General features: G+C 37.4%; 2 protein-coding genes and 1 long non-coding RNA gene across 3 annotated transcripts; all 3 read left to right on the forward strand.

Moving 5' to 3' along the window:
- Positions 1-1,481: 1,481 nt before the first annotated feature.
- Positions 1,482-6,977, forward strand: LOC149939551 (uncharacterized). The gene has a single exon (XM_090179158.1). It carries the CDS (start codon positions 1,482-1,484, stop codon positions 6,975-6,977), a length of 5,496 nt encoding a protein of 1,831 aa, XP_090035284.1.
- A 5,456-nt stretch (positions 6,978-12,433) lies between these two features.
- LOC149939552 (uncharacterized) lies at positions 12,434-20,300 on the forward strand. The gene is made up of 4 exons (XM_090178694.1): positions 12,434-12,544; positions 13,097-13,221; positions 17,588-17,737; positions 19,864-20,300. The coding sequence occupies exons 2-4, from the start codon at positions 13,113-13,115 to the stop codon at positions 20,022-20,024; spliced, it is 420 nt and encodes a 139-aa protein (XP_090034820.1). The 5' UTR covers positions 12,434-12,544; positions 13,097-13,112; the 3' UTR covers positions 20,025-20,300.
- Positions 13,960-14,376, forward strand: LOC149939553 (uncharacterized). Its single transcript, XR_016481158.1, has 2 exons — positions 13,960-14,046; positions 14,108-14,376. It is a non-coding gene; the product is annotated as an uncharacterized LOC149939553 (long non-coding RNA).
- Positions 20,301-27,499: the final 7,199 nt, after the last annotated feature.

The following is a 27,499-nucleotide window of genomic DNA, read 5'->3' on the forward strand; positions in this document are numbered from 1 at the left end:
GCGGAGCAAGAATTGCTAATATGTTCTGTGACGGTATCCAACATACATCCATTCTGCGTGGAAAGCCCTTTCTGTTTCATGCAGTTTACCGAGACATCTTTCTGCTCTTCTGATCGTTCGATAACGTTTCCTACGTAACGTACCACTCTTCATCATAGGTACAAGCAATGAAAACCCCTGGTATGCAATCTTCCCATGATGTTAGTTGAAAGACGACTGGACGAAATAATACAAATTTTGTACAAAAATTATCGGCAGATACTCTTTTGATATTAATCTCGTTCTCAGACTGTGGTATAAAAGCGTTATGTGATCGCGTTAAATAATACTAATAATAATAAATAATCAGCTAGGCTAATACCCAAGGCACCACCTTAGGCCTAAGTCATCGAGCGACTTTTAAAGCCTTTTTTAATTTAGGTGGCCGGGTTACAATGCGTAGGAGGGTGGTGGCAAGCCCTGCAAGCCACGCGGAATAGACTTAATACCAATGTGGAAAGGTACCCAAAATCAATGATTTTTATGTTCAAACAACACCAAAGGAACATTTCTTCACGTGTTTGAATTTGAGACTTGTTTAACACCGCTCGTAAACTGGCTTTAGCTATTAATCGTTTTACTGTACCACCGATACCGTCTGTTAAAAAGTGTACTAAATATTAACTAAAATTTCTTAAAATTAAAATTAAAATAAAGGTAAAATTCAAACATTTAATAATTAAATCTTTTTTTAGAAGAAAAAGATATTACTTCTTTAAAATTGTATAAAATGTAGGTATAACAAAATGAGAAGAACCCCCAACTTGTCCAAATGATAAATTGGTCGTAAAACTATTGACAGGTGCTTGGCGAAATTGAAGAAAGGGTTTCGGGAATATCGGGAGAGGCTTCGCGACTTCTCGGGCCGTCCGGGCATGGTACTATTGTATTAAGTCAAAGTGGCGTACCTTTCGCGGGACGATTGATACACCGCGCGTTGGTTATCTCGCTTGGATAATGGTTTCGGAGAAAGTCATCTCTCCTTTTACGACCGAAAGCTTTTTGCTTCAGGCATGTCATAGTTTAAGGAGTTTAGGAAAGGCAGTTGGGAATAGACAAAAAGTTCCGTTGAGATTTGAAATTTGTATTCTTGAGGACAGAGAAAAAAGAACTCCATCCTCACTTCGCATTTGGAGCTCTTTCAGAGCAGAACATTTTTTCGTAAAAATAAAATAGTTTTTTGTTACGAAGTCAAATTATTACATTAAAATTTAAGTTAGCCCACAAATTGGGAACATTAATTAAATCCCGCTTATTATTAGTATTTAAAATTAGTTTACTCGCAAACTTAATCTCCCAGCATTAAATTAATTATAAAGGAATTGAATCCAGACGTTTGGACTTTTCTTTATGGTGCCGAAACCCGGGACTGGTTGAGTTGTGAATGAACAGACAGCGGTAGTATTACAAGAAAAAAGATATCGAATATTAATATTAAGAAGATGGAGGCGGAAACAGATGTAGCCAGAGCCATAGCTGATGCCACAGCGAAGGCCGCGGAAAACGCCAAAGGAAAAAATGAAAGATATCTAAGAGCTAAAGCTATAAGGAAAACCATGAGAACGACAATTACAAATTATTTGAAGGTAGTTTCGGATTATTTAAGCGATGATTTGATAGACATCGAGACATTAGAAGATGCGCTATCCATATTAATTAAAAAGGAAGAGGATCATCGCCTATCGGAAAGGGATGCTGAGGCATTGACGGACGACGAGAAAACATTGGAAACCGAGACGTTGAATAAAGAGCGTTACAAGGAGGAAATATTCGCGAGCAAATTAAAGATCGGTAGAAGAATTAAAGCCGCGCGAGGAGGATCGTCCAGCGTAACGGACATATTATCGGAAGCGTCGGGAGCTAGTATTCACGGGCATATTAACAATAATAACTCTGCGGGTAGTGTTTCGAGGAAATCTCATACCAAACTGCCTAAGCTTGCTATACAGAAGTTCGATGGAGATATCACCAAATTTCATAGTTTTTGGAACCAATTCACCGTCGCTGTGGACTCGCAGGACCTGGACAAGGTAGACAAATTTAGTTATTTGGAAATGTATTTAGAGGGGGAGGCAAAATCAGTAATTTCTGGCATATACGCTTCGGATGACACTTACGACGAAGTTGTATCAATATTAAAAAATCGATTCGGTCGTAGGGATTTAGTCATTCACACCCACATGAATAAGCTTTTAAGCATAGAGCCCGTTCGAAAGTCTAGCGATCTCAAGGCCTTGCGAAAATTATTCGACACAGTCGAACTTAATATTAGAAGTTTAAAATCATTAGGACAAAACATTCACTCCAATGGTAGTTTTTTATGCCCTGCCCTGCTGCGAAGTTTACCCGAAGATATTCGCCTAGAATTTAGTAAAGAACGCGATACCGACCAAGATTGGGACGTCCATAATTTAATCGAGTTCCTGAGGAAGGATTTGCAAAGTCGAGAAAGATCGAAATTATTAAGCGCACCCACGGAAAACGATAAACGAGAAGGAGCCTCTTCCCAAGATAGGTCAAAGCGGTTTCCTGGAAAAATAGATAAAAATAAAACTTATACTCCCTCGGCTTACTCCCTAGCTACTAATGTAGAAAGGGCCACGGCCAGTAAAATATACTGTATATTCTGCGATAATACCGTACACGCTACTTTTCATTGCGTAAAATTAACATTAGAGCAAAAAAGAAAATTCATTAGAGAAAATCGAAGATGTTTTAAATGTTTGAGATCAGGGCACGATAGCAAAAGCTGCCATGCAAGAATAATGGCATGCCGAGCATGTGGAGTGAAACATAACTTTGCTATATGCGAATTAAACGAAGCGAACAAAACGAAAAAAGAATCTGATGAAACGGCCCCCAAGGAAAAGGTAGACGTAAACTCGACATCCACCGGGCAAGGCCTGATCAGCGCGCGGAAAACTCTACTTCAAACCGCTATGATTAAGATTGAAAACCCCGTAACTTCAGAAGTATTGGAAGAAGAAGTAAGATGTCTTTTCGACGCGGGTAGCGATGTTAGCTTCGTAAAAGAAGAATACTCTAGAAGAATGAATTTGCCCGTAGTTGAAGAATTAGGATTGACAGTAAATAACTTTGGCAACGAATTTCCGAAGGAAATGCGGAGGCGCGTAGTTAGAGTAACCCTTCAGAACAAACGTTATCCAGGATTAAAAATTGAAATTATAGCTATGGAAGTACCTTTCTTGTGTAATTTAACGACTACCAAACATTGCGGAAAAATGCAAGAAATTATGAAAGAGAAGGGCCGAGAAATGGCAGACGAACCAAGTTTAGCCAATAAAAATATTTCCAGTATTAGCGTATTAGTTGGAGGAGATTACTATTGGAACGTAGTAAAAGGTATAGAAAGGTACGGAAGATTTGTAGCTCTGGATACCTTGTTTGGATGGGTGATTCAGGGTCCACAAAGGGGTAAAAACTCAAGTGCGCAAAATTTTAGCGTCACGGCAATGATTACTGGAGTAGAAGAAGGAGAGATTAATAAAATTATGAAAAGTTTCTGGGAATTGGAATCATTAGGGATTAAAAGCGAGGAACAAAATTTAGGGCCAACCCACGAAGAAGTAATCAAAAAATTCAATGAAGAAATCGAATTCAGGGAGGGAAGGTATTACGTAAAATTCCCATGGAACGTGGATAAAACTGTTCTGCCTAACAATCTAACCCTCGCCTTAAAAAGATTCAAACCTCTTCTGAAGAAATTCCATAAAGATCCTAAATATTTCTCGGAGTACAAAAAGATAATTGACGATCAATTAGCTCTTGGTATCGTGGAAGTTGTCCCGAGAGAAAAGGAAGATACACCTGGAGCGTTCTATTTACCGCACCAAGGTGTGAAGAGAGAAATTAGCGCAACTACAAAATTACGCGTAGTAATGGACGGATCAGCGAGTCAATACGGATCTCCGTCGCTTAACAACTGTATGAGTTCTGGCCCCAATCTAAACCCAGACTTATTGCTTTTATTACTAAGATTCCGAAACCACCAAGTAGCCATTATGTCAGATATTGAAAAGGCTTTCTTACAAGTCGGTCTAGTGGAAGAAGAACGGGACTCGGTGAAATTTCTTTGGGTAAAGGAGGATTTAAATGGAAAAATTAAAGAGGAGGATTACCAAATATTGCGAATGGCAAGAGTTCCTTTCGGAGTTACAGCGAGCCCCTATTTATTAGCAGCCACGATCAAATATCACATAAAGCAATACGAGGGAAGCCACAGTTCAGCGGTAAGCGCTCTAAATAGAGATCTATATTATGACGATTTGGTGAGCGGAGCCAGCGACGTAAAAAAAGCGTTTGAACTCTCCGCTGGAGTTACCGAAATCATGAATAAAGCCAGCATGAGATTCCGAAAGTGGGAAACCAACTCGGACGAATTGAGAAAAATTTGGGGAAATAAAAGACAAGAAGCGGGTGAAATTACATTATTTAAAAGCGGTACCAACCGCGAAAATTTAAAGGTACTGGGCTTGAGATGGAACGCGAAAGCGGATCTGTTTTCTTTCGATCTATCAAATTTGATCGCGATGATGTCGGAAATGAAAAATACTAAAAGGCAAGTTTTAAGTGTAGTAGCGCAGATTTTCGATCCGATGGGAATGCTATCTCCGATTACAATTAGAGCTAAAATTATATTTCAAATGTTATGGGAACGTGGGTTAAAATGGGACGACGAACTTCCTCCAGACGTGGGAGAGTTATTTACCAAATGGAGAAGAGAACTACCCCAAATTAGAAGAATTAAATTGCCGCGTTGCATTTTCCATTGCCCAGAAGACGAAATTAGCGAATTTGAATTACACAGTTTCTCCGATGCGAGCACTAAGGCATACGCATCCATTGTTTACGTTCGTTACGTAACAAAATCTGGAATTATTGGAGTATCTTTCGTGGTTTCCAAGGCAAAGGTGGCTCCCATCGAACCAATTACATTGCCAAGGCTGGAGCTGTTAGGGTGCTTGCTAGGAGCGAGACTCATTAATTACGTAAGGGACAATTTCTATAAAACCGGCATCGCCGCCTTTTTATGGACCGATTCATCAATTGCTATGCATTGGATAAAGGGCTCATCTAAAGAATGGAAGCCTTTCGTTTCCAATCGAACCGCCGAAATTCAAAAGATAACCGACCCTCAAAATTGGAGCCACTGCTCGGGAGCCGAAAATCCAGCAGATTTGCCCTCAAGGGGAACAAGCGCCGAAGAACTCTCAGCGTGTAAGCTATTTTGGGAGGGGCCCGTTTGGCTAAAAAAGCCGAAATCGCAGTGGCCCGAGAAAAGATTCGAAGAAAGGAGAGTACCCGTCGAAGTCGGGGTGGAGAGAAAAAAGGTAGTCCTGGTAGTAGGATGCGAAACTAAAATCAGTATAGTTAACATTCTAGATTTGAACAGATATTATTCATTAGACAAGGCGATTAGAATCACGGTATACGTATTGCGAGCTTTCGGTAAAAATAAGGAAGTAGTAACCGATGGACAAAACACCAATATTTTACACACAAAATGGGGTCATAAAATTATGCCACCGACAGCTGCGGAATTAAATAAAGCTGAGACTATTTGGATTAAAGCAACACAATTAGAAGATTTTAAAAGAGAAATTAGTGATTTACAATTAAAAAAGACAATTTTAGCTACATCAAAGATTGCAACTTTGCACCCTCAGCTCGACGAAGAAGGAGTATTAAGAGTAGGAGGCCGTTTGACAGAATCAGAGCTAACTTATGGCGAAAAGCATCCTATAATTATGGCAAAAACCAATCGCTTCTCCGAATTAATCTTAATGAGAAGCCACCTGAAAACACTGCACGGAGGAGTGCAAGAAACTATTACGCAAACCAGAGAAAAATTCTGGATTGTTTCTGGTAGGCAATTAGCAAAAAACGTAATTAGCAGTTGCATAAAGTGCAGAAAAATAAAAGCAAAGCCTTGCGTAGCACCAGTAGCTCCTCTTCCTGCGGATCGAATGAGAGAATCGAAACCGTTTGAAATTATTGGAATAGATTTCGCGGGACCATTATTCATACGCAAAACTAATGGCCCGCCAGAAAAAGCCTACATTTGCCTCGTGACATGCGCAGTCACTAGGGCTATTCATTTAGAATTAGTATCATCGTTAAGAACGGAAGAGTTTCTCTTGGCATTCCGTAGAGTAGTAGCGAGAAGGGGCATTCCATCGGTAGTCTATACCGACAATGCAAAAACATTTCACAAAGCGAACAAGGACTTAAAATTAATTTGGAAATGCTTAGATAGCGCAGAACTAAAACAACATTTTGGAGTGAATGGCATTACGTGGAAATTTATAGCCGAACGTGCAGCTTGGTGGGGGGGTTGGTGGGAGCGATTAGTACGCTCTACCAAAACCACTTTAAAAAAAGTATTAAGTAGAGCCTCATTAACATACGAGGAAATGGAGACGACACTAGCCGAAACTGAGGCAGTGATCAACTCCAGACCCTTAACCTACGTCTATAACGATATAAACGAACCCATCCCTCTCACACCTGCTGAATTCTTGATTGGGAAAAGAATTACCTGCCTCCCTTCTCAGAAATTTCCAAATGACAAATTACCAGCTACTCGTGTCGAATTAACTAAACGTTTAAAATACCGACAACAATTAATTCAAAACCTTTGGAAACGATTTCGACACGAGTACTTGATGGAGCTAAGATCGGCCCATCACGCCGCGACCGTAAAAGAAAATAGATTAATTGAAATTGGTGATGTCATGCTTGTTCATGAGGATAAACTACCTAAACAGGTATGGAAACTCGGTGTAGTCACTAAAATCTTTTACGGCCGCGACAAAAAGGTGCGGAAATGTCAATTAAGAATGGCGAACCGTAGCGAGATAATCAGGCCAGTACAATTGCTCTACGCGCTTGAAATCAAAAATGATAAAAACAATTAAATAGCGCAACTGAACTATTGAAATACTTTGCAGTATTTCGGGGGGAGTGTTAAAAAGTGTACTAAATATTAACTAAAATTTCTTAAAATTAAAATTAAAATAAAGGTAAAATTCAAACATTTAATAATTAAATCTTTTTTTAGAAGAAAAAGATATTACTTCTTTAAAATTGTATAAAATGTAGGTATAACAAAATGAGAAGAACCCCCAACTTGTCCAAATGATAAATTGGTCGTAAAACTATTGACAGGTGCTTGGCGAAATTGAAGAAAGGGTTTCGGGAATATCGGGAGAGGCTTCGCGACTTCTCGGGCCGTCCGGGCATGGTACTATTGTATTAAGTCAAAGTGGCGTACCTTTCGCGGGACGATTGATACACCGCGCGTTGGTTATCTCGCTTGGATAATGGTTTCGGAGAAAGTCATCTCTCCTTTTACGACCGAAAGCTTTTTGCTTCAGGCATGTCATAGTTTAAGGAGTTTAGGAAAGGCAGTTGGGAATAGACAAAAAGTTCCGTTGAGATTTGAAATTTGTATTCTTGAGGACAGAGAAAAAAGAACTCCATCCTCACTTCGCATTTGGAGCTCTTTCAGAGCAGAACATTTTTTCGTAAAAATAAAATAGTTTTTTGTTACGAAGTCAAATTATTACATTAAAATTTAAGTTAGCCCACAAATTGGGAACATTAATTAAATCCCGCTTATTATTAGTATTTAAAATTAGTTTACTCGCAAACTTAATCTCCCAGCATTAAATTAATTATAAAGGAATTGAATCCAGACGTTTGGACTTTTCTTTACCGTCACAAGGGCTTTTACCGTGTGAGGTGGCGAAGAACTCTGATACGAGGCTTTTGAATCATTTCAATTTGTGTATAATATCTAACTGCTTGACACACGATGTTAATACCGTTCACGCATTTTTTGGGAAAATGTTAGAAAAGGTTCAAATTAAGTTTCCGAATATCACGAAAATATTTTACTTCAGTGATGGCGCCGCGATCCAGTATAAGAATTATAAGAACTTAGCTAATTTAAGCGCTCACGAAAATGACTTCAATATAAAGGCAGAGTGTCATTTTTTCGCCACCTCACACGGTAAAAGCCCTTGTGACGGTATCGATAGTACAGTAAAACGATTAGTAGTTAAAGCCAGTTTACGAGCAGTGTTAAACAAGTCTCAATTTCAAACACGTAAAGAAATGTTCCTTTGGTGTTGTTTGAACATAAAAATCATTGATTTTGGGTACCTTTCCAAAGTAGACGTTGCCAACCATGTGACAGAGTTCTGCCTCAACGAGAGGCACATTGGTATTAAGTCTATTTCGGGAACGCGATCACATCACGCTTTTATACCAGAGTCTGAGAACGAGGTTAATATCAAAAGAATATCTGCCGTTAATTTTAGTACAAAATTTGTATTATTTCGTCCAGTTGTCTTTCAACTAACATCATGGGAAGATTGCATACCAGTAGTTTTCATTGCTTGTACCTATGATGGTACGTACAGTGATGGGCACTCACCTCTCACCGTGAGATCAGGGAGAGCAATTGAGAGGAGCTGAGATGCTCTAAGCTTCCAATGGAGAGGAGCATGAAATGAGTTCCCAAGCTATGAATTTAAGGGAGAGGAGAGTGAATGGAAATAATATTTTTCAAATAAAGTTTTTGGAGTGTGAGCGACGTTAATTTAATTAATGAAATGCAATGAGAGGAGATCAACTAAAAAGTTAGTTTGCGGTGGTGAGAGAAGGGGAGCTTGAGTTTAGATGTAAGAAAACCAAAACAAAGGAAATATAATTATGTAACTTTGACCAATAACAAAGCCCAAACGTACAATAAGATAACATGCTGACGTGAGAAGGTTATAAGAAGATAAAGACAGTAAATCTAATGTGAGAACAGTGTGAGAATCTGAGAGGTGGTGAGATGGCCAAAACTTCAAAAGGAGAGGAGCGTGAGAGGAACTTCACAAAGTATGAATTTCAGAGAGAGGAGATTGTTAGGAGATATTTTGTGACTGCCATAAACGGAAAAGAGCGTGAGATGAGATAAGATTTTTCAACAAAAATAGCGGGAGTGTACGCGAGGGTAGATTAAATAGCGAAATTCGATGAGAGGAGATGAGATAATAAGTTATTTTATGGTGGTTAGAGGAGATGAGTCTTTCAACTAACATCATGGGAAGATTGCATACCAGGGGTTTTCATTGCTTGTACCTATGATGAAGAGTGGTACGTTACGTAGGAAACGTTATCGAACGATCAGAAGAGCAGAAAGATGTCTCGGTAAACTGCATGAAACAGAAAGGGCTTTCCACGCAGAATGGATGTATGTTGGATACCGTCACAGAACATATTAGCAATTCTTGCTCCGCAAACGACTTCAGACTGTAAAAAATACGTTCTAAAAAAATTAGACTATGACAAAATAGTATCTTTGTACAAAAGCAACAAAAAAATATCTGAGAAACGGTCAAAGTTGACGTTTAAATTTGGACCAGAAAAACCTTAATAGTCAACATTTTTATTTTTACATGTTGTAGATAGAAATCTTGCCTTTTTATTGGTATAAGATTTTATGTGATTTTTAGTTTCCCAACAGTCTATATAACACTAAACGTATTACCATGTTTTCACGTTTTTGGTAAAAACGTCTATATTGAAGGAGGTTAAATTGGAAAAGTTTTACTGAGATCCTGAATATTAATGTATTTTCCGGTGAAAGGCATCCTTTAGCAAAAATATTCAAAGTTTTATAGTAACCGAAAAGAAAAATTTTGAAAATCTTGACCTTTTAGCTTATCTCATTTTGCAGTTTCGGTGAAAATTACGCCGACTTTGACATTTTTTTAAAAATTATATATATCCCACAGTACAAAACTAATATTTTTAAGCGAATTTCCAACAAGTCTTTAAATGTTACAATTCTTTTCATAAATGTACTCCTTTATATTAATTAATTATAAAGGCTCAAACATCGCACTTTAAAACGGCGCAAAAAAAGTTACGTGCACTAACAAATTTCAAAAGACCATTTCTCCAAAAGTTATAAGAGTTTGGTTCTAAAACTTTGGATTTCTTCCTAAATATGTTCATTTTAATTGTGTATGGAGTTTCAATAAAATCGGAGATGGTGCCGTGGGGACGTTGGTCGATTTCACATGGAATGACCCATATTTACCAATATCGATTAAAAAAGTCTACTAATTTTCTATTAATCATTATTTTAAATCGACGACTTTTCGCTGTGGGCAAGTGTTCCGCTTTCCAGGCTCTAGCTCGGGCGCTGGAAGTCTTAACGGGAAATCCGCTTTTATTAGATTTTATTTTATTAGATTAAATATTAATTACCTTAAATAGGTAGAGGGAAAACATCAAAGTTGTGAAAAGGAGGATAATCGACGGGGTAAAATTAATCTAATATAATTTTGTCTGATAAAACATTTCCCCACCAGAGTGCGCCTGATTTTTTCCGATGCCTTTAAAACTAGGAAGATGCAGACAGTTTATGTAATCGCTATCGGCTTCTCTCAAAAGTCAGTGGTGTAACTGTGTTGCCAGAAGTTCAGCAAGAGATGGATCGAAAGTTGAAACCCTATGTTTGTCTGTGCCACCATAGAAACTACCACAGGAATAGAAGGCCCTGCCTTTGTACGTGCTTTACTAAGATGACACGGGCAAAAGGTTCTCCCTTCATTTCCGGTTATCTCTGGTCCAATCAAAAAAAAGCTTTGGAAATGACGGCCAATTAGATTCAAGCGGAAATGAACGGAGAACCTTTTGCCCGTAACACTTTTCATCGACTCTTTCTATTCCTCTTGTAGTTTCTATGGTGCCACCTAGGAGCAACAAATCCCGCACCCCACACAAGGAGAACGCAACACGTCAAAAGTCGTAGATTTTCTTGTGTACATTTTTCATTGGCTAGACGCTTTAGTGCCTGCTGGCGCCGGAAGGGGAAAATTCGGAAATTGTCTTCCCCCCGCCCGTAAAACGTTCAGCGTAAAGGCTCGTGACGTTCGTCCAATGAAATTCGTACACAACCGTTCGTTAGCGTGTTTAAAGGCTAGCTGCGTTCTCCTTGTGTTTGTTGCTCCTAGGTGCCACTGACTGTTAAAGAACTATAAAGTAGGACCTATATTATAATTATAAGTAATTACTAATTTACTCATTTTGGTAATTATGCTAATAACTAAATTATTATTTTTTTAAATAATAAATTACTCATTTGTTAAAAAACAAAATTGTTAATTTAGTTTAGTAATTGTCTGTATGTAGTAAGACACTTAATTTCTAAATTAATAAATTTTTAATGGATTATTTAATAACTTAACAAAATAAAATCACTAAATTATTTATTGGCTTATTGCAGTAAGTTTGTAACTTACTAATTCAGTAAAATAGTAAATTTCCGTTCATCTCTGTTTTCTTGATTCTTGGAAGATATTATCCGCTTACAAGGAGAGAGAGAGAGAGAGAGAGAGCTTGCGATCGTAGCGGACCCGACAAAAGAGGGAGAAGCCTGTACCGGGGCCCACGCAGCCTAGAGGCCCGTGTTTGAACAAACGAGGTTTACTTCTCCCGGGTTTATCTCCGAAAAGCTTTGGCTATCTCCCGTAGTAACGGCTCTCTTGGGGTCAGGAACTTATATTTCACCGGGGCCCGGGACCGCTCTCGCTGGCTCGGACCGGAGTGTCTTCCGCTCTTACTGGGAGAAAGGGTGAAAGATTACACGCCAAAGGGCAGAGGGGCGTGGTTGTTTTCCCGGGAATCACGTGGCGAACAGAGTGACGCTTACATTATTCTCTGTTCACCCGAATACATTCTTAATAATTTTATTTGCGATATTCAAACTCAGTTGAATACGAGGTTAAATATTTAGTTTCAGCACGATGCAATATTTGTTCAGAAGTGAAATGAACACTCCTATCCTATTCCCAGGGCCGGCACTAAGATTTTCGGACCACAGGTAATTTTTACTCCAAAATTTGGTATTTTGGAAATAGTCAGAAAATTTTAGTTCGGCACCCGTTCTGGCGGGCCCCTTTCGAAGGCTTGCCGGCCCTGCTTATTCCATAATATTTAAGCGCGCTTTCAACATTTTCGATACAATTAAACGTGTATCTAGCTTTATACCTTATTTTTAACAGAAACGTATATGGTCATAGTTTAACGAAAGATCTTCAAATCATAGATAGAAAAACGATTCACTTTGAAATAATTATAGTCGGACGAAATTTTCTGGGGATTTAAAAAAATACCCTTTAAATATAATTTAATTGGTTAAATACGTTCTCTAGAAGAACGTAAATGCTATATTCCGTTTACTAGCATAAACAGAGCAAGCCAAGGCTAAAACTTAATTGAATTCGGAAATAAAAAGCGCCGATTATTTGTTATCGCGAAGTAATTCGACTGTCAGTCTTCATTCTCTAATATTACGGATAAGTTTGCACTTCCTGTGTTTTATCAACAAGCTTGAGATATAAACGATTTGTCAAGTACGGCTTTCGCAGTACACGAATTCACTTCACAGACTCCAGAAAGTTCTTCAGCTGCTCCTTTAGTAAGTTACGTTTTCCTTTTAACAGATAAAAAATCATTTTGTTTTTAAATTATAACTCGTTTATATATATTGAATTAAAACACAACATTCTATGCATCTGGTTACTTTGCTGATGGAATAAAAAACAAGGCATAATTTTTGATTTAGTGGAATCTACGATACATCTATTGGGCCGAACTGGGAATTTTTTTATAGATTTAATTTTAATGGTGGGTAAAACGTCAATGGCTGGTTTCTTTTCGCCTGTTCATGAAACAAAATAGTACTCATTTTACTCTAAAACGTGTGATTTGCCGGTTCCGGGGATGAGATTTACTCTGGCTCATAAAATATTCGCTCGCTCCGTATTTGGGCCACTATTTCTACTCGTATATTAATTTATATTAAGACTTTATCTGCAAAAATAACTCTTCTCCAATTACAGAATCGGAGTAAAATGACGCCATAGGGTTACTCTTCTTACCCAACTCCGAAATCCCAGAACTGGTGTATATGGCGTGCAGACTGAAAAAGTCAATAAACTACATTTCATGTTTTTGTTTTTACTTATAGAAAACACCAATGCACAATGGCGTCCCAAAAAATAAAAATTTTTGTGCTGACTTCATTCTTCTTGGTTTGTAGTTCAGATTTCGGTTACTACGGACACGGACACTCCGATGAAGAATACGGAATCAGTAAGTTTGCGAGATAATCTACTTGGCGAAATTAAAAATGAAACTTTTCCAAATAAAGAATTAGCAGGAATGTATCTATTATAACTTCTCCGACGCGATTGAGGCTCACGCTAGTAAATTTCACTCTAAATGTAATTAATTACATTTAGAGTGAAATTTACTAGCGTGAGCCTCAATCGCGTCGGAGAAGTTATAATAGATTTCTTATCGAGGAGGTAGTCACTTTAATAATCAGGTGTGCAAATCGTATAGTAATTACGGGAAATCGCTTAAGAAATTAATTGAAAATCACCGATATATTATGATAAATTAGTGGAAATCACTGACTACTACAGTAGATGTCACCACTGCGTCGAATGAATGACATTGTTTTTACAATTACTTTGTATTCGTTGCTAATCCAATCCTTAGAGCTCTGATTTGATAGTTCATTTCGAAAATTGGTTCTCGATTTTTAACACGGTGGTTATGGGAGCTTTCATACTACCCCCTAAAAGCGGTTATTATTCGCTCGCGAAAACTATAGTGTCGCCACCTATCCACACTCCGCGGTACTATATAGTGGTGATCAGAAAAAAAACACTACGGCGTGTTAATGCATTAGGTGAAGAAGAATATCATAGTTTTAATGGTAAGATAATTAGTTTTTTGTTGATAAGTAGTATTAAATGTAAAGTTTATAACTTTAACTAAACCTTTTCGTAACGTCGATAAACTGTCATTAGGTTTTGAACTCATCTTGGACTGTGTAAAGTTGAATATATAAGAGTGTGCCTTGGCATATACTAGCAAAGATGGAAGTGGAACCATTGGAATCTCCAATAGGTATGTTATTATTTAATTATTATTATTTTATCCTATATTAATTCTATTTTCATTATAAAAGTAAATCTCACCATGTTTGAAATTTTAAAATACATGGGAGAGAAGCCAAGAGCGTTAGAAGAAGGGGAACGAATGTTCAGGGAAAGCCCAAAAGGATCTTTAAAATTTTATTTCTCTAAGGAAGAAGAGGGCGTAATTTTAATTGAAGGCTTTGTGATTCAGTCCAGCTCACCAAGTGGGAAACCACATTCTTTAAAACTACAATTTAAACTGGATGAAAATGAAAAACACTTCATTAAAAGTGTCAAATGTTCGTGTAAGAGCGGGTAAATGATTTCATTTGTATATTTAAATTATATCTGAATAATAACGTTTAATTATTTTTCCAAGGAACTCTGGATTTTGTAAACATTCCGTAGCAGGTTTATTTTACGTAAATCGCTATGGAAAGTTAGGTCAGCTCTCTAATGATGTATCATGTACATCAAAGCCTCAAAAATGGGGTAAAATGAAGGCAAATGTCCAAGCCCACTACCACGCAAAAAAATCCAAGATCTAGATTGCGTGAGAAAAGTTGTCAAACCCATTTTTGACACGAGCAGTTTAAAAAATTGTGAGGAACGGATTTTATCGAGCCTGCCTTACGAACCAATGTGTGCCAGGCATTTACCCCCAAGTCTTAAAGAGTTTGTTAAATGGAATGTCAAACCAAAAAAAGCCTTAGATGTTACAAGTGAAGTATCTAGTATTCCAGCTGCAAATGAAGAAATTATTTACAATCCTAGTAAACGCCGACAAATTGACCCTGCTGATTCGGACCAAATCATTTTTATCGATAATATTTTGAGAGAAACCCTTAATGTTCCAACGCACTACGAGAACAATTTTACTCGTAACATGTCAACTGAAGAAAAGCAGTTCTACGATGATTTTGTTCAAGTTGATTTTGAAAAAGCAAAAACGCTCGCTCAATTAGACCAAAAAACAGATGAGTGGAAACTGGAAAGAAAAGTGAGATTAACAGGAACCACTTTCAAAAATGTTCTGTCACCCAAAAACAAAGCAAACACAGCTTCCAAGCTTTTAGAAAATCATTTGTCTGGCAAAGAACTAAAAGTGGCTTCTGTAGTCTATGGTAACAAAATGGAGAAAGTAGCCCGAGCCAAATTTTCATGGCCCAAGAAAGTTCAAGTAGTGGAATATGGTCTCCTAATTAGCCTCCGGAATCCATTTCTGGCTTTTAGTTCAGATGGAATATATGTGGAAAATGGCGAGACCAAATTGCTCGAGATCAAGAGTCCTTTCGTAGCCAAAAAAATTTCAATCGAAGAAGCTGCTGCGCAAAATAAACTCAACTTCTTGAAAGTTGGAGAAAAAGGAATTTTACTACCAAGTAATGATTGCAGAGGGTATTACGCGCAAATTCAACTTGGACTTTATGTATTAAACTTAAAAACATGCTCATTTTTTCTATATTCTCCTAAAGGTTATCTTTTAATTGATATTGAGAGAGATGAAGAATATTTAAAGCAGAACATAGTGAAATTGTGCAATTTTTATTTCAAGGTATATTTACCATTACTGGTCAAGAATAAGTGATATATTTAAGTTCATTTAAAAGTTCCTATTTCAAACTGCGCCATTTAGTATTATCTACAATTTTTAAATGAAGTGAGATATTAAGAGTAACAAATGATAAGTTTATAATAAAATTTTTCTATAATCTTGAAAAATATTTATTTCCCGTGCCACATAACATTTGATCATCAAATTTGTCATCTGCTAGAATTGGTTTTAGTAAATTTACTAATCCACATATGACCGTAACGATTTCATTGCAATAGGGAACTAAATCAAGGTCAAATTTATCATTTACAATTTTAAATAATTTAATTCGTTGAATGGTTCTCTCCACATGCACACGAGCAGATGCTATTTTTTGATTTTTTACGCTTTCGTCTTTACTAAACTGTTTTTTCTTTCTTAAAAATGGTGGGATGTGTAGAACTATTCCATTGGCAGCACATTCGTCTTCAATTAGAAAGCCTTTATCAACCATAATTCCATCAATAAATTGTTCGCAGTTAGATATGACCCGACTCTCAACAGTGATTTCCTTGTCACTAACTTTTCCGCCCCAAGGGTCACTCACGAGCGTAATAATTCCAGAAGGCGAAATTCCAATGAGAAGTTTAATTGTGTGGGTGCCTTTATAATGGCTGTAGGTTGCCACTCGGTCATGAAACGTTTTAGGTTTCATCATGGGAACTTCTGAACAGTCCAAGACCACACGAGTGTTTTGAAACTCTTTGAAGCATTTAGGAAAATTACTCCTGATATTATCTAAATTCGGCCAAAATATGAATTTTTTTAAAACTTCAGCAAGGGCACAGAGGGTTCTTTTGAAGTAGGTGGAAACCGATCGATTGGAAATGACAAATAATGAAGCTAAAGCAGCGAACGTCAAATTTGATTTGAGCTTCATGAGAGTCAAGAGTACCCGATCATTTACCGGCATAAGAAAATTTGAAAGCTCACTGTTGTTTTCAAGTCCTAAAACTTCAAATGAAAGGCTTTCAAATAGTTCTTTCCCAATGCCTGTAAGATTCACAAAATCCACATTTGTCATTCCATTGCTAGTAATTCCAACTCTTGATGCGCTTAAGTTCTTTCCTTGGTCCAAATAAACTTGACACCAATGGAAGCTTTCATTACACTAGCTGCCACATGAGGTTCATTAATTCCTTGAGCTTCAGCTGTGACTTCAGCTAGCATAGCTAAGTTAGTTAACGTTGAGACATTTTCATCCGGAGCTGGTTCACTTTCGCTTTCAATAATCGATTCAACAACGTTATCTTTCAATGGTGATGCTGAAGGTACTACTGTATAATTTCAAGATAACTTTTACGTTAACATTACCATTAATTATTTATCATCAAATAACAATTACCTTTAGAACGGTTTACGTAACGTTGGGCTCTCTCTTTTCTACTATCTTCGGTTGATTCTTTAACAGGCATACGTGGCAAATTTTGAGAAGGAATGGCATTGAATTTCAGAGGTCTTCTTATGGATCTTCCATCTAGAAGACCTTTCTGATTATTTAATTTCAAATCAAGTAATTAATATTATTACTTTCAACTCACCATTTCTAGCCAAGAAGTCATCATCTTTAAAATGAGCGCTACATATCTGAGACCATTTGCTAGGTCTTTTCCCTGACTTTATCTTTGTTAACCACACATTAGCAAGTTTCTTACAATTTGGAAATTTATGAAATGATAACTTCAAATCTTCTTCTTTATTATTATCTTGATTTTTAAAGCTTTTAAGCGCAGTATTATTACAAAAAGGGACGGCACAATTTCTCCCACCTCGACCATTACTGCATGCCGCCATATTTGTTTTGGTTTGTTTTGATTTTGATCACCACTCCACGCGGAGAACCCAAGCTGCAGGGGTAGCGACTGCTGCGCCACCTATTCCCGTTTCGCTAGCGAATAGACGTAATATAAAATGCAATGTGTTAAATGTATTGCAGGAGTTTGTCCACGATGGGCCAAAAGCGACTATTGCGACGTCAAGAGAGACTTTGTTTGGCGCCTCAAAAAAGATGGATACCTCTGGGGAAACAAATGTTGGGACAACCTGCAAGGACACGAAGACCGAATATGCGGCGCGGTTTTGAAAGGTAATTTTGTAACCTTTTCATAATGTAATTTAATTTAATTAACACGAATTCCAGTCGAATTCCTTGAGCGAATTTCGAAAAAGTGGTTACTATATTGATGCATGTTATAAATAAGTCTTTGTACTTAGAGCACCATCCACGCACCATAATGCGAAAGCGTTTACGTTATTAATAAACTGGTGTCTCAAAACTCACTAGGGGCGTAGCTAAGTTTGTTTTTTAGGGGGAGCGAAAGTAACTTATCAAAACAGAAAGGGCGCTGCTAGCGAAATCGTTGCAAATTTAATACTCACAAATTTCGATTTCTCAAACTCAACCAAAGTTTGCCAACTTTGGAAATCGTTGATGGGGACAGCTGCGTCCTGCCAACCTATTCCATTTAAATTTAATATTTAATTTAAATTTATGCATTTATTTCACGTTCTCTGATTGACGTATTTAAATGCTAACAAAAGTCACCGTGTCCATTTAACGTAGCACGCCAGCGACACAAGTGGACTCTCTTTGAACCAGATTCTGACATAGTTTTCTTTCTTTCTTTAGTGTTACGGTGTAGTTTGAACAGATTATGCCAAGTAGTTTTTCCCACACCATTTTTATTCTTCTTTAATGGTTTTCAAGTTGTCTTAGCTTACCATAGACTCGCGCGCTGCATACGAAGAATGTATTTACAGTTTTAGAGAGGGTCAACAGTAGATTTATTGTACTTAACAAAATCAAATCAGCCCGGTATTTCATTGATTCCCTAAAACTGACGCCTTCAGACGCCATGACGTTTTTCCTTCTCCCGCCTCCACCCCCACTGTGCCTAAGAAAAAGAAACCACGATAACCACGTATCGTCTTAACATAGTCTTTCTGTTGAAGTAGAGCTAAATTCACACTTATAAATACTTTAAAGGACAACAAAAGTGGCGTGGGGAACCTGCACGAACTGCATCTTGACACCTTTGGCGCTGTACGGCAGCACAACATGCGGACTTTCTTTGAACTAGAAGATCATGCCACATTTTCGCCCTTTCGCTATTGTTACGGGGCAGTTTGAGCAGATTATGCCACTTAGTTTTCCCCCGAAACTTAAGATATCCTTTAACCTAGAAAATCTCAGAAGACAGCTTAAAACTTACACAATTCATCGGTAGATATATCTCAAAATTTCATTCAAATCGGTGAACTTTTACTACTTTAATACGAACCACCACTAGACTAGCATTTTAAGAATACTAAGAAACTGGGAAAAGTCTATCATGAAAGAGGCAAAAAAAATTAACCCTAGAAGAAATAAAAAAAAATGTAAAACCCAAATTAATATTTTTAAATTATCGAAGCATTTAGCTTTTTTCGCCGTCTTACATAGTGGACTTTTCTTCCTTTTCTCATTTTGTACTATTCTTGAACTTTTACTTTGCCTAGAACGATAACAAAAATTTCGCCATTTGAGCGGTTGTTTGAAGGATAGTGCTTGAAACTGAAATCGGATATCTGATTTGTGATCCGGCGATGACAGATTTTTTAAGTCAGCTCCGATATCGGATTTGGATTTTGATGTAATTATCTGCGCAGATCAGATTTCCTTTTCAGTTAGAAAGTCGGATCAATAATTATCCATGATAAATGTATTTTAGTAATTCAGGTTTCCTTTTCAGTTAGAAAGTCGGATCAATAATTATCCGTGATAAATGTATTTTATTAATTTATTAGCTCGGCTATCCGAGTATCTGTGGCACTATCGGATGAGATCTAGAATATGGTTGTAATAGGGTTCAGGCAATTTACATTGACCTCGACGTTTTTCTACAATTTATTGACAACTTATTTTTTTTAAAACACATAGTATTACTTACTATACTTGATGTAGTTTCAAAAAAACCTTTCATAAAAAAATATCTAAAAACAGTTGTCTGTTCAGATATCATTTTAATGCACAGATAACAGCTAAGAATGTCTGTCAGTTACCGCTAACAGATATTTAAAAGTTACCGGATCCAATCAAATCTAATTTCTTATCAGATATCGAAATAAAACCTAAGGATTTATTGAGTTTAAAAGCAGATATCGCAATCAAATGTAGAATAAGCTTCAAAAGATCAAAATTTAAGCTCTATCAGATTTTTTTTCCATTTGTAGGTTCTTTAGAAACTTGCAACGGTAATGGCACTTTGCTGGCACCTAACTGCAATAGAAACTGTCGCCATCTGCATCCCTTCTTGGGAGGTGATTGTACGGAAGGAAACTTACCCAGAGATCGCTGTGTGTGTTATTACGACAAAATACGGCCACGCACCTGACATTCTTAAATATAATATTACAATTATTCTCATACTTTTCACAAAGTCTCTGTGCTTTATTTTTTTGGAAAACCAAAGTGTACTGGCTTATACGTGTGTATAAAGATTTTTTTCGTGATAAGATTTCTTTTCGAAAGGTGTTTCAATAAAAAACCCTCTTTCTTTACCTCCTCCCCTCAAGGGTGAAAAGGGGATCGCTGAATGAAATTTTGAAGGTTATTTGGGTACGAGATTCTCCTGGTTAGTCAAAGAAGCCAACTACTAAAGTTAAACCAAGTCAATTAGGCTGGACATTCACTAAATATTTACTTTATATTCACTTTATAAATACATTTTTTTACTTATTGCCAGATTTATTTTTTTCCAAATGCATAAACGGCGCTATGGCGCGAACGTTAGGCCTAAAATATTTCTTTTTGCGTCGACGCAAAAATTTGCTATTGGTCTAAAGCCTAGTTCACACGATACGATTTTGTAGCTTGCGACAATTATTTGAAAATCTTAACGTATGTAGGGGTTTTTTGAAGTCGCTCATGAAAATAGCTCTGCGGTTAATATTATTTTTATTTGAATTTTTTTTTCCTCTTTCCTATGCTATGTTTTGCATAGTATTATTCATGGTGTAATGGTTAGTTTTCTGGACTTGGAATTCAGCGACCCAAATTCAAATCTCCGAGGAACATCGAAACATTTAAAGCAATGTCGGATGTATAGCCCTTCAGTTGACATTGTTATTATTTGAAATTTTTTACTTATTTTTCCTATGCTAGGTTTTTAAAGTATCAGATTCGCGGGTGGAGCCTCGAAACAATGTAAGGAAATGCACAAAGGAGTATGTGCTTCTTCGTTTAACATTGTTTGAATTTTTTTATTTTTGCTATTCTTTGTTTTGCATAGTATAAGCTTTATTCAACAACGGACGCTTCTGTACTTCATTCTATTCGAGTCATCTTCAAGTCCAACAATTGAAAGGAAACAAGTTAAATTACGAAGATTGGGGTTGGTTACGATATGATGACGGAATAAGCCCAATTCACGCAACCCTTCCACCCGCACCTGATCACCTACTAACACTCATTTCGTGTAAATGTAGAACGACTTGCCTTAAAAACTGCGATTGCAAAAGATCTGGTGCAATGTGTGGACACTGTCGTGGTACGAGCTGCAGTAACTTTGAGAAATATTTGCTTGACGAAGACGACGATATTAATATTGGCGATTTGTAAATATTAAGAATATTTAAATAGTTTTGAGCATTTCCTAATTAAATGTTTTCCACAAATAAATGTGTATCATCGGTTTCTATTTTCCAGATGTTAAAATCTAACCCTAAAGAGATGCGAAATAGTTTTAAGAATGCTATCATCAAGGTGAGTATTTACCAGGCCGCCATTTTCCAAGATGGCGGACGAAGTAACCATCAGAAACCTTTAAGATTTTATAATAGTGTTCTCAGCATCATAAACCAAGAATAAAAATTTGAAAACAATCAGACTATATCATTCAAATTTGAATGATAAACTCAGAATTGCAGTCCACAATTTTTCAAGATTTTGACGTCCTGTCCATTAAAGGAGATAGCGCCTAAATACGGAAGCAACCAAGGTTCAAACGGGGTCATTCAACGCCCCGTTACAGAGAGGGATAATTCGAAGTCTCTTACCAAAGGCGACGTTGAAGGCGAGGGCCCACAGGCCAAGAGTGGCGACCGAGTACTGCATGCTTGAAGTGATGGTTTCCCTCCGGAAGGGAACTCTCTTAAAGGGGCTCCAAAGTTCGGTGGCAAAATGTGTGTAAAGTCAGTAAAGTGCGAAATTTACGGTTGACTCTGCCCGCCTCTGCCAAGGCCGAGTGAGGGGTTGGGGGAGGATGAAAAGAATGCTCAATTTTCTTTTTTTTTGCCACCGAACTTTGGAGCCCCTTTAAATACAGAAAATCTGCGACACGGCGACGCTTCAAGTAGACGCTAATTGATTACTTTAGTCATCAGAATGCCCATAAATTATTTCATTTGCTTTAGAAAATAATTTATCATAATCACGTCGGAATATTTTATTGGGAGTCTTTGATGCGTCTTTCATTCAATTTGATTTCGTCTACTTCCGCGGCTGAGTTTGATTTCTTACTTTTTCCTCGTGAAGTGGCGTTATTTTTTATTAGAGATTACAACATTATTTGAGAGTAGCTTTCATTGGGATGCCTTGATTGGACAAGTGATTGTCTCGCTTGAATTTTGGATAACCTATTTTAATATTTAAAGATATCTAAACGCGTTCTTTGAAAAATAAGCGTTGCAGCAGTGCAGATTTAAATTCTTATTTCTTTCCGGGAAATGCAAGATATTAACGTTTGCTCTTAAGTATAGTTATTTTATTTCCAATTATTTTAGATTGGGTTCCAAGTCACTTTTGCCCAAAATGTTCTAAGAAATTGGGAGTTTTAGGGTGTTTCACTCGAAGGGATATTCCGATATTGCATTTACGGAATTAGAAGTGAGTAACCGAGGAACAATCTTCAGTTGTAAATTTTCGGTTCTAATGGAAAGTTTTCGTGTCTTATAGAATTGTTCGATTATTTAATAAAACAAAAGTTATGAAAAACTTGTTAAGTTTTATAATTTACCATGATAATTAAAAAAAAACAGTTTCTCGGAACTAAATAATTTTATTTATTTAATAGTGTATTTAAATGGTGAGAGCGGATAATTCCTAAATCTTGTTATTCCTTTAAGCTTCATTATTTTTCTTTGTATTATCACTTAAAATGGCTTTGACGGCCAAGTGCGTGCATTTTTTAATGTTTGTTGGTACTTGAGGAATTAGAATGACATAGTTTTTTAAGACTTAAGGCCCTAGTCGAAAGGTTCATTGAGTTCACATTGGATAAATATTTCGAGCATACATGAATAAATTATGCATGCGAATCACAAGACGGGTCCGACATTGACTAATTAGGCGTACGCCGCTTTGCATCTCAAAGTTATTCCAGAAACCAAAAACTGATTTTGAGATTTCAGAGCATAATTGTCGTGGTAATATCTGTTTTTTTAGGGTAGTTTCGAGATTCTCACCCAGATTTCTGATTTTTCAAGTTTATTTCAAGATTTCTTCAATCATTTTCCTCTAGAGTGTACCGAATTTTTCGAATTGTGACGACCATTTTCGTAAGCTAGGCTTATTTAGTATTAGGCTGTATATGACACAGTCAATCTCGTTAAATTTTAATACAAAAGTTCTGACTCTTTCTCTAGCCCTGCTCAAAATTTCAGAAACCTATTAACATTCTTTCCTTTTCCAATCGGCCCATGTGTCATTGTTCGGACGCTCCCTCTCCATCTTCGCCGCTGGCCGTTGAAGATGTGGAGAGCGTTGTGAATAAGCTGTTCTTGGCCGAATTGCCAAAATTACCGGGTGAAGGATTTATGGTAGTTTAATGGCCATAGGTTACTGTACCCCATCACCCCTTTCTTATCTTTAAAACGTCGCTTGAAGATTTTGGAATGTCCGCGGTCGCCATAGAAGTTCAGGGTTTTCCCCCAAGGTGCTATGAGATCTGCTAGGGTAGTTCGTATTTTTGTAAATATTCTTTTTTTGTGTTATACCCTCTCTATATTGTTTGATTTCCTGGGAAAACTGTTGTATTTCGAAAGTGTCGTATTTCTTAAACCGTAAAAAGTATATTGTTGAGAATGCTTTAATGGCAAGCGAGGACTGCCGTACCTAAATTGAAGTATGGGTTATGGGCACTGCTGTCGTGATTTATAGTAAGAGTAAGTGATCTCTAGTGAAATATTTCGAGTTACGAAGCGGTAAGGTCTTTGATTAGACCCTAGGAGAGAATTCCAAGAGCAATTAGGATGGTGGGAGGTTTTCACTTTCCCACGACCTCTGACCTGGCGTCGCGACCATAAAACCAAGTTCGGCCCCCATTGGCCTATTGATTAATTTGAATTGAGGACGCCATGCCGTAATTGGAGGACCAGGTCAGGAAGAGGGCACCAGGATGAGCTTGGTCACGTGACCTCCTGGTAAAAACGAGGAACCCGCTCTGTCAGAAGAGAATGTGGTCCCGAAATCTTGAAGGAAGCAGAGATCTGGAGTGGGAGACCAAGCCGCTCAGTCGTTAAGCCCGGAGCCTTGAGAAAGACGCTTCAAGCGGTTCACCAAGTTAACGGTTCTCGGGACTTAGCATTTTTCGGAAGTCGTAATGACTCGCGACTGAGTTCGGAACTTCGGTTCGGGCTGAAGCGAGGTCCATCGAGACACCGGCTGCGTGGCCTAACCGCGATTCGGGAAGAATCGGAACTTGAGAGCCGATGACTAGTGCGTGAGTGCACGTGAGCCGCTATCCGAGCAGAATCGTTGCCCAAGATGAGAGCCGATCCTCGCTTTGGAAAACTAAGTATCAAAACATTTTTGATGAAATTGTTGGTTGCGGATTTAAAGTAGTTGCAGTCAGTGGCGGACTGGCCATAGTGTGAACCTGCCCGATGGCAGGTGGGCCCCACGGACCGTTCATGAAGTGGGCCCCTCAAACATGATAGCGTTATAGTGGTTAAAGCTGGGGCCCTTTGTCTTCTGGCAGCCCAAAATATTAGACCCAGTCCGCCACTGGTTGTAGTAATAAGGTCAATGTAAATATTTGATTGTTGTTATTGTAGTTTTTCGATTTGTTGTTGCTATAGTGTTTATTGACCTCTGCAGAGGTTATTTACGACAAACGTATTCTCGGTTCAAACCCTGCCCGGTGTAAAATTTTAATTTTAATTTAAATAATTGAGACGAAACAATCGAGTTTAATTTATTCAGAATATTATAAATTAAATAGTTACAACAGCGAGTTAGATTTACTAAAACAATGAATTAAACCCTTTTTACAGTACATGTTTATCAGTTGAATATAATACTAAGCAAATTTTAATGAAAGAAATATCTACAGATGGTATTTGTATTTTTCTCGCTTACGAAATACTTGCCGCATCTTTAACGCTCATTTTATTTCAACGCTCGTAGACTTCCAGTTGACGTTGTGACACATACCGCATGAAAAAGACCAATGCCGTCCAATTTCCAATATCATATAATGACTCGCACACCCAGGAAATCATTGACTGCGTTAGAAATCGTAGATATCCAAATATCCACACCAAATATATTTACTAGAAGCAAAAACCTTACCATCAACAAAGCACAGAGAGCCACTTGACTAACCGCCAGCTCTTAAAGAAATTAACGTTAAATTATCTCCTTTGAATTAACACAACTATATATAGGTCGTTAAAAATACCCGTAAATAAATAACAAAAAAAACTAACAAAGTGGACCACCCACAGGGTCTACCCTTTAACCCTCTTATCTCGGCTGACTGCGCTAAAACAAGATTGAACCTTTAAAAAAACCAGATTAGGCCTTCATAAATTCATTAATAAAAAAAGACTTTATTACCTATTATGCTTACGATGCCTGTCTTAATTTCAGTGAATCTAAGCAGCTATCGGTGGTTCTGTGGTAGAGCGCTCGACTGCCAAGCCGAATGGTCTGGGTTCGAAACCTGGGTGGCGCATTTGTTTTTAATCAATAGAGAAACGTTAAATTAGAATTTCTTTGATGCAATAATTTCAATTTCAATTCTATTTCAATTAAACCAAAATTTCGTACTCTATTAAATACGCTTCCGATAAAGCTGAAGGTCTAATTTTCAATAAGGCGTAAGGTTCTGTGGTAGAACGTCCGCCTGCCAAGCAGGAGGTCTCGGGTTCAAATCCCGCCCGATGCGATCGCAAATTGATACTAAGATGAATACCGTGTACAACTGGTGGAAACCCTGCCATTGGACGTTGAGAGGTAGCATTACACTCAGCACTCGGTCCGTCCCAAAGTCATTAAGAAGAAGTTGGAGAGAAAACGCCCATATAAACACAACAGACTCAACATGCACAACCATCAGAACACAAATACAACAAATTCAACACTCACAACCTACGTATAAACACTACAAAAACGTAAAACACCAAACCGTCACGACGGTGAGCGAAAAAACACCATCCAAACCAAAACGCAAATGAATCCGCTAACGCTCACCGTCACACGGTGGTTTTGCCAACCTTTCGAGAAACTGCGTACGCAGTGATTACACTTTGCACCGAAAATGCGAACGCGTTCGCAGGCCTGACAGACCCACAGACCCACAGACAGACACGGTGGTTGTATAACCCCTCCTAGGGGACTTTGTCCCCTCGGAGAGGTAAAAAGTGATAATTTTTTTCTATAGGTTCTTAATTTGGAATCCTATAGGGGTTTCCTTTAAACATTTAAACCCTTTTCAAAACATGCAAGTTGCCAAAACAAACCTTAAGGGTTTATAATTTTTTTCTAAACCTTTTTTAAACCCAAAGCAAACCCTAATAAAACCCATGGAAACCCTTTTTTTCTAACTGTGTATGTGGCGAAGATGGCTCTTGAATGTTTTGCATAAGATGATAATGTCATCCAAATACGCCATTACTACTTCCCACATCAATCTCTGGCAAGTGCTAGGGGCATTGCATAACCCCATAGCTAAGATGTTAAATTCGTATTGACCATCTGGAGTAACAAACCCAATTTTTTCCTTGTCCACTTCCTCAACCTCAACTTGGAAGTCGCCAGTTGCTAGATCGAGAGTGGTGAATAATGTTGAGCCCGCCAACTTGTCCAAGGTATCATCTATGCGAGGGATAGGATCAACATCTATAAATTTTTATAATTTTAATTTTATTTTTTCTAGCCTCATTTAGCTGAATTCAAATTAAATTGTATTAAAAAATTAGCATTTGGATGGACCATGGTGCAGTGTAATAAAGGATGCAGAAACATCAGTTGAGATTTTGGTAATTTTGTTAGTAATTTTTATTTATTCAATACTTAAATTGGTTTCAATGTGTGTTTAGCGTCAACACTGGGTTTTTATTATGAATAAAACTGGTTTTCATAGAGGAAAGATATTATAACAAAGTTTTAAAAATGGAAGAGGAGGGTTTCATTTGTTTTCATAAAAAAATGGAAAATAATTTGTTTGTTGAAAAAACTAGTGTTTAAAAAAAATTTTATTGGAAAATAAAGCATTTTCAAATTGAACTATTGTTTAGTTTTTTACAGCTTTTCCTTGTGATTAAATGCAACTATTTATGAAAGCAAAAAATTTCAGCTTTGATTTGGTCTTGCAGGAAACATGAGTAGTAGTATCCATGGTAATGTTACATAACAATGAGTGTAACACTAAACGATTTTGGATAATGATAGTCTAAAAAATTAGCATTAACACAAAATGAAGTGTTATACTTTCTAGCAAGTTTTTGGGTGAGTTTTCCTTGGGGATGGAGCCATGGATTAATCCATGGTTAAGCTAAATGGTGGTGTGGGAAATCATGGTAAATTTAATGTTTAACTATAGGAATTTACCTTTAGAACATCGGAAACACTGTTTATATCACACGT

This window comes from Leiobunum rupestre, chromosome 6 (genome assembly GCF_980474605.1).
Source record: "Leiobunum rupestre chromosome 6, qqLeiRupe1.1.hap1, whole genome shotgun sequence".
Classification (NCBI taxonomy): domain Eukaryota; kingdom Metazoa; phylum Arthropoda; class Arachnida; order Opiliones; family Sclerosomatidae; genus Leiobunum; species Leiobunum rupestre.